General features: G+C 44.8%; 1 protein-coding gene across 2 annotated transcripts; it reads left to right on the top strand.

The window, feature by feature from the left end:
• Positions 1 to 1,749: 1,749 nt before the first annotated feature.
• LOC123426680 (putative HVA22-like protein g) lies at positions 1,750 to 3,383 on the top strand. 2 transcript variants are annotated; one of them, XM_045110547.1, is made up of 6 exons: positions 1,750 to 1,975; positions 2,081 to 2,179; positions 2,439 to 2,495; positions 2,626 to 2,689; positions 2,761 to 2,967; positions 3,059 to 3,383. In XM_045110547.1, exons 2-6 carry the CDS (start codon positions 2,100 to 2,102, stop codon positions 3,179 to 3,181), a joined length of 531 nt encoding a protein of 176 aa, XP_044966482.1. In that variant the 5' UTR covers positions 1,750 to 1,975; positions 2,081 to 2,099; the 3' UTR covers positions 3,182 to 3,383. The 2 variants fall into 2 exon arrangements, with proteins under 2 accessions (XP_044966482.1, XP_044966481.1); XM_045110546.1 differs by having other exon boundaries at positions 1,752 to 1,971.
• The last annotated feature ends 4,737 nt before the right edge of the window (positions 3,384 to 8,120 follow it).

Here is an 8,120-nt window from a genome sequence, read left to right on the forward strand (position 1 = left end):
CCGCCGCCTTCCCCTTCTTCTTCCTCGCTTCCATCTTGCTGGTTTGACCCTTGATCATGGCGGAAGTTGCGAGTTCGCGGAGAGAGAGGAGGAGTGGGGAGGTTAGGTGCGCTGGAGGAGGCGAGGAGGACGAAGCAACGGCAAAAGATCCGGCGGGCGTAACGAAAAACCCTCGCCGTTGGGATTTAAATAAGGTTCCGACTGGGCCGCTGGCAGGTGGCCCCGAAACCTTATCCCCCGACCGGCCGTGGCGATATCAGTGGAGGAGTTGAAGGCACGAGAATTGAGGCGTCAGACGCTAATCGAGCGCGCTGGCGTCATCCCCGCTGAGCGCGCGGAAACCGAAATTTGAAGATCCCGGAAAATCCGCTGGTGTCAGCTGACGGGTCGCGTCAAGAGATACCCTGAATACACACGGTTTCCGACAGTTTGTCCCACAGAGATTTCCACTCAGATCGTTGGTCAGAAAAGATAAAATGGATCGAGGCAAGCAACACCCAAGCCAAGTCCGCTCCAGTCGGATCCAAACTTCAAACATCGCTTTGTCGTTCCAACCCCAATCCATTCGGGGACTAATGATGGGGTTATAGTCCTAGGGTAGGGTCATAGGCCTGCCCTGTAGGTCCTACCCAAGGACTACCCCTCACAGAGGACAAGGCCCTTAGTCAGCTCTGACTGAATTAAGGAGTCCCCATCATCCAGTCGGTAACAGGTCCTCGATCATCCAGTCGGAGACTAGCATTCGGAGGATATCAAGCTAACCGACTGGATACCACTCGGTACATCGTAACCCCCCTGGAGGGAAACGGTCGTACGTTTCCAGGTGCATTTATTATCATTTAGGGCGTACGTTACCTGTAACGTACGCATTCAATCGCCACTACTCCACCCCTGTACCGGAACCGTTGTGGAGGGCAGCGCACTCTATATAAGCCACCCTCCCCCGCTGGTAGAGGGGTTAGCAACTCATTGTATTCCATATTTCCACTCGACAACAAGCTCCCTGAGCACTGAGACGTAGGGCTATTACCTCCACCGCAGAGGGGCCTGAACTCATAAAACCTCGCCGTAGCTAAGGCTGTGCCCATCCTTTTCGTACCCTACACATCTACTGTCAGGCTTATACCCACGACAGTGTCTACTTATTTATCTGTTTGCTTGACTAGTTTTTCTCTATGATATTATGAATAAATAGTAAAATTTTGCATAACCTTCTACTCCCTCTGTTTTTAAAAATAAATCATTTTAAAGATTTCACTAAGGGACTACATACGAAGCAAAATGAATGAATATACACTCTAAATTGTGTCTATATACATCCGTATGTAGTACTTAAATGAAATTTAAAAAAAAATCATTTATTTATTAACAAAATGCACGCATAATTCATCACATATCTGGAGTCAGTTCTAGTCAATTGAGTGTCCGGCTGCATATTGACGACACTAATGCTCTGTACCTAGCCCAATAATTCTGATATCACTTTCGGTTTTGGTAGGTTTCGTGTCACACCATCTAATAGCACCAGATTATGCTTACACATTATTCAGCTCTCCTTTTGCTCATACTCCCATTCACCTTTGCCTTTGACTTTTAGTATATTCACTGATACTCCCAATCCCTGGAGGCCTGGACATATCCAGCATGGACCCCAAATCCCAAACTCCCAATCCCATGACCCACTAATCATTGACCGCACAACGGAGCTGAAAGGGCAGTAACGTAAATTCCGTTTCGAGCAGAGGCTGAGCGAAGCTAACCACCTGTCTTCTCCTGCCCGCAAGCAACTTGGCAGGTAAGCAAGTCACAGGCCACACCAAACACATCACTTGGGAGGGGCGGCCATTATCTTTGTTTCCGAGAACTCATCAAGAAATTAGGTAGATAGGTTACACGGATCTTGGCCTCCTGTTCCACGAGAAATCAAAGCCGGCTCACGATGTCCGTCGAGCTGCTGACGAAATTCCTCACGTAAGTGAGTTCCTCCGTTCTCGTTTCTACCTCGGTTTGCCTGTAATTTCTGGCGGGATTTTCCATTCCTCTGCTCCGTCGACTCGATCGCTGATCGCTTGGGCTGCAGGGTTCTGTTCGGGTATGCTATGCCGGCGTTGGAGTGCTTCAAGGCGATCGAGCAGCGGACCGGCCGGACCGATCAGCTCCGGTTTTGGTGCCAGTATTGGTAGGGATCCACGAGCCTTTATCTTGGAGTAATTCTCATTCTTTGGTTTGTTGGATCGGTCTGTACGCGATGCTTACAATTGCTAGAATTACTAGGATTTATGACGCGCCAGTACCAAGTTTCAGCAATTTGGAGGACGCGTCATGCAATTGCCAGAATGCCTATGTAGTTTGACTTCTTGAGATACTGGGATGGAATAACGGGTTAGAGATCTTGGCCTTCCAGTTGCAGAGCTTGACGAATTTCAGCAACTTTGCAGGATCATCCTGGTCATCCTGGTCATATTCGATGAAATCGCAGGCGCCCTAATATCGAGGTACTAATCGCCGGCCACAACACATTCACTCATCAAATGTGGCCGTCGTACTCAGTACTCTGCCCTATGCCCCCTTTTGAAAGAAAGAAAGAAATCTGTTGTCTGACAGACCATTTCGTTCGGATCGCAGGATTCCGATGTACTACGAAGTCAAGCTCGCCTTCCTCGTCTACCTCTGGTACCCCCAGACGAGGGTAAGTTGCCAAGTTCTGGTGGTCTGTTGATCGATCCATGTCTGAACAGAGACCTTCTGCCCTTTGACCAGGGTTCTGACATCGTGTACGAGAACTTCGTGCGGCCGCTGGTGATGCAGTACGAGCCCAACATCGAGGAGAGGCTGCGGTACCTGCGGGCCAACGCCGGCGACCTCATCGTCTTCTACCTCAAGAACTTCACCGACAGGGGATACGAGCTCTTCCTCCGGGTCCTTGACTTCGCTCAGTTGCAGGCGTCCACTGGCTCAAGGACAAGGGTACCCTGGAAACATTTTTTCTGTCACTTTGGTACTAGCTAGCTGTGTTCCGATGTTACATGTCACGAATTTTGTTTGTGATGGTGCGCAGAGGTTCTTCTCGTTCCGAGGGGACCGGACGGAGAGACCGAGCTTCGTCGACGACGACTACGTCCACGGCAGCGACCGGAGGAGCGCGGCCAGGCAGCGGCGACCCCGCGGTGGTGATTACTAGCGGACTAGCTAGGATGGTCGTGGTAGGATAGGAGAAGACTGCAAAGACTCAAAGAAACCTGAATGGTTGTAGGGCAAATATCGAATCGTAAAAAAGGTTGACATGAACAGAGATAGTATTTGATTGTGGATATTTAGGTGGTGTAGGTTTCCATGTAACTCGATCTCGATGTTCAGGAGTATCACAAATTGGATTTTCCCTATTTATGTTGGTACACCAACAATCTGACTTTTCAAATTATAAGCAAAACCATTAAAATAGATCGGGCAGTTTCATTAATTTTTTGAAAAATAAAGAACATTGAAAAACTAAAACCCAAATGATAAGGCCCACACGCGACATGTTTGTACTTTACACACATGCATCGATTCTTGTTGATTCTGTTTTGCACGAATCTTGACAACATTTGATAACTTTTGTATGCCGCGTAGGCATCATCATATGCGTGGTGTTCAAGAGTTCGCCGACACGACCCCTAGCACACGGTTGCCAGCTGGATCGTGCGGGCGGACTAGTTTCTGTTCACACAATCAACACCTAGTGAGTGCGCGTGTGGATAAACCGATCTTCGTTCACATGACGCTCGTACGTTGCTAGGTGGCACCTACAGCTGGGCGTTCGTGACAAGTAGGTAAATACACATGACAACTATGATTTGTTGCTAGATGACAACTGCAGTTGCGCGTACGTGGCAACTAGGTAAATACACATGACAAATATGATTCGTTGCTAGATAACAACTACAGTTACACGTACAAATATGATTCGTTGCTAGATAACAACTATAGTTACACGTACGTGGCAACTAGGTAAACACACATGACAACTATGATTAACCATACTATCCGGTGGAAATCAGAGAGCCTTTGGTTACTGGGTCTATCCGGTGGAAGACGGTAGTTCTGGATATCTACAACGGTTTGGATGACGGTCCACTAATAGGATAGATGGTTAGGCATCTAGGGCTATGTTAGCCGGTTGTGGCATCTTTTGGATTATTTTGCTGGTCCTTCAGAGTTTGTTTGGAACTGTAGACTATTTGATTGCTTTCTTTCATAAAGTGGCTGCATGCATTTTATTGATGGAGAGGCCGGAGGGAATCCTCCTTCTCTGAAAAAACTATGATAACTATGGTTGGACCACACATGGCAACTAATTAATCACATATGATAATTATTGCCTGACCACATAGGGTATGTAGTTAATCATACATGACAACTATGGTTTGATTACACGCGACAAGTACCGTTAATTAGACATGTGAAAGCACAATTGCTCCCTACGGTAGTTTTGGTAATTAATCACAACATATGCATTATTGGACTAATGAATTTTTTTCAAGTATATTTCAAAAAAGTTCAAAAGATGCTTTGGCTATAGGATTGGATGAATATGCCCCCCGATGAAGGAAAGAATAAGAATTGCTAAAGCTTCAAGCAAGAAGACTCTTTATTTTACACTTTGTGAGAAATCACATTTGAGTTTATAGGAAAGTTAATACTATTAAAAGGGGATGAGGTGTTATCATGAATTGGTTGCTCAAGTGCTTAGAGTTAGTCACTGAGTTGTGTATATTGGTTCCACCAAGATTCAAAGTTACTGCCTTTTGAGCAAGTCGGTACCATCGAGTTTGTAACTTTGGTGTCACCGACTTGGTCAATCATGGTGTAACGGTTGGATTTTGTATGCTGCCTATATATATATCCCTCCACCTACCTCTCATTCGTAGAGGAAGCACTCAGAACACACACTTCATTGCCAGATTTATTTTTCTAAGAGAGAGCCACCTACTCATGTGTTGAGATCAAGAGATTCCATTCCAACCATTTGAACCTTGATTTCTAGCCTCCCCAAGTTGCTTTCCACAAGATCGATCTCTCCTACCCCTGCCAATCTAAGAGAGAATGATTGAGTGTTGAGGAGATTATCTTTAGAAGCACAAGAGCATGGAGTTCATCGTTCTACCACATCTATTACCTTTTGAAAGGTGGTGCCTCCTAGATTGGTTAGGTGTCGCTTGGAAGCCTCCTACTTCGTGTTGTGGAGTTGAACCAAGATGTTTGTAAGGGCAAGAAGATCGCCTACTTCGTGAAGATCTACTGTTAGTGAGGCTAGCCCTGTATGGACGAAAGCCATGGTGGAATAGACAAGGCCACTTCTTCGTGGATCCCTCGTGGCTGGAGCCCTCTGTGGACTCTGGCAACTGTTACCATCCATGGGTTCAAGTCTCCACAAACATGGACGTACGATAGCGCCACCTATCGAAACGATGCCAAAAATCGCCGTGTCAACCTCATGCGTTTGATCTCCCTACCCTTCCTTACTTTACACTTGAATGTTTTACTTTCCGCTGCTATATATTCTTAGATGTGCATGTGTAGGGTGTAGTTGGCTAGTCATAATTGCTAAAACTGGCCCACACTAAAAGTTGGGAAAAGGTTAAGTTTTTATCTTGTTAAGTAGTCTAATCACCCCACCCCTCTAGATATACTTTCGATCCTACAAGTTGGCAACTATAGTTTACCAAAATAGAGAAGTTACCATTGCTTTTACAACTACATTTGTCATCCCGAATAACTGAAGTTGCCATTTCTAGGGTAACTAAAGTGTCATCCCGCGGGTAATTAACATAACAGCGCGAGGACGTGTGGACTCATTTTCTTCGTGCCCCACGCACATGGTGAAAATGAGTAGTAGTTGTTGGGCGTGTGACACGAAGTAGCTGCTCCCACGTGTGTGGGCAATTCTAATGTTTGCCCAGACATGATCGTGTGAGATGGCTTCCGATTGTGCCACAAAGAACATGTGGACGCATGTCTAATATATCACACGTGTGATAAATGTGAGGACCCAAATAGAAAGTTACACCAAAGCGATATACAATCGTTATCACAAATTACACCAATTGCATCGCGATGTTCATCCATGTACATGGTAGAAAACTAGACTAGATCTCTTTTTCAAAAAAAAAAGAGAAGATGGACGGTTGCTCAGGCTAGACTAACTTCAAAGTAACTGGAGAAGAACATATGTGCACATGATAGACTAACTGCAAAGGTTTGCATAGTTGCATGAGTTATCCACCAAAAGAGGTAACAATATTAGATCCTTGAATATATTGTAGTCTAGGACACACTCCTCCTAATCTAGACGAATTGAATTATCTCTACGTCATTGTGGAACTAAACAAGACGACAATGATCATGATAGAACAAAGTAGGAGAAAATGAAACACCAATAGCCCAAAGTAAGGCTACCAAGGCACGCGAGAATAGAGATGGAGCTAGGCGACATTTATTCCACATTACGTATCTCCAGCATTGAGAGTCCATTGACGTGGGCACACAAAGCTATCATGGAGAGCTTAAGTAAATATTTGGAGTTTCACCCACCTCTTAGTAGCAAATACACCGGCAAGGTTGAGGGGAACTTGGAGACAATCGTGGTGAACTTGTTGGCTAGGGTTCTAGTTATACTAGTGGAGTAATGCACGGCGACACGCCGCGCCACATGAATTGATAAGATATTTAAATTTAATTTAATACTTCATTTGTTCCAAAATAAGTGTTCACTAGTGGGGACGGGGCCTTTAGCCCCGGCCCGTAAGGGGCTTTAGTCCCGGTTCACCAACCGGGACTAAAGGGGCGGGACTAAAGGCCTAACCTTTAGTCCCGGCCCTGTTCCAAGCCGGGACTAAAGGTGCTCCACGTGGGCGCCTCGTAGCGCCCTCAGGCATAGGCCCTTTAGTCCCGGTTCGTTACACGGACCGGGACTAAAGAGTTTCAGATTTTGTTTATTTTTGGGTTTTAGGGTTTTAGGGTTTAGGTGTTCGGGAGATTAACGTGATGCCTCGTTTGGTGTTCGGGAATTAGTTTTCATATAATTCTAAATAGAAATAATTATGCATGTATATATAAGATTAACTTATCTTACAAGCGAGCATATATATACAATTATATGGAGATCTGAATTATCGGGACTAGAGCCCGTCTATTCGATTACATGGACGAACATCAGTAATGGCCCCTAGCTACACTAAATCGTCCTTTGTCATCTATAGCTTCCGTCCTCAGAAAGGTCGCAAGCTCCTCTGCAACAGCAATCGCGCGTTGCTCTGGTAGGACCTTCTCCCTCATGGCCGTGTACTATATAAGAAGAGGAGATGAATATGAATATCAATCATGATAACAAAGAATGACGGGTAAAAATAGAGGTGTGAATGTTCATTGCTTACGTCGAATCTGTGATCCTTGTGCTCAGAGGTAAACGTGCGAATGGTCTCGCAAACATAGTATCCGCATAGATGTGTCCCCCGTGGCTGCTGGTCGCACTTTACGAGAATAGAATATATATAATCAAAATAATAATCTAGCATCATAAATGTATTGAAAATAGAAGTATATCATACTAGTACTTACGTAAGCTGCTCTAAAGGTCAGCTTCTCAGGCTCGATACCGGGAGTCACGCACTTGAACCGCTTCCAAACCCTGCCCGACAAGGATAATGATTTGCTAAGTTTTTCATTAATTGATATATCAGAAAATCATCGAAAGAGACCGATAGAGCGCAAGAATGATTGAAATTACCCTTGGAGCATGTCTTGCAGGCTTTGGAACTGTTCCAAGGGTCTCCATAATGGGTCGAAGGCATCAACTCTTCCCTTATCAATTTGAATGTCTAACAGAATCCAATGGAAGCTGCACATGTGTGTGTGTATATATATATATATATATATATATATATATATATATATATATATATATATATATATATATATGTCATTAACTTATCAATTACACTTATAAGTGAATGGACACAACAGAGTAAAGACCCTCACCTAAAGTTGTATGGAAACAGTATGTGGTCACAAAATTTTTGATCTGTTAGAAACCTTAGAAGGTTTTCCTCCGTCTCCTTGGGTTTATCAGTTAGCGTCGC

Source organism: Hordeum vulgare, chromosome 2H, assembly GCF_904849725.1.
Source record: "Hordeum vulgare subsp. vulgare chromosome 2H, MorexV3_pseudomolecules_assembly, whole genome shotgun sequence".
Lineage (NCBI taxonomy): Eukaryota > Viridiplantae > Streptophyta > Magnoliopsida > Poales > Poaceae > Hordeum > Hordeum vulgare.

Bases quoted from the DNA above. Each gene is read 5' to 3' on its own strand.
- LOC123426680 (XM_045110546.1), top strand. From the start codon at position 1,940: ATGTCCGTCGAGCTGCTGACGAAATTCCTCAC. The intron at 2,690-2,760 runs GTAAGTTGCCAA...CCCTTTGACCAG, and splicing joins TCTGGTACCCCCAGACGAGG to GGTTCTGACATCGTGTACGA. The intron at 2,968-3,058 runs GTACCCTGGAAA...GATGGTGCGCAG, and splicing joins CCACTGGCTCAAGGACAAGG to AGGTTCTTCTCGTTCCGAGG.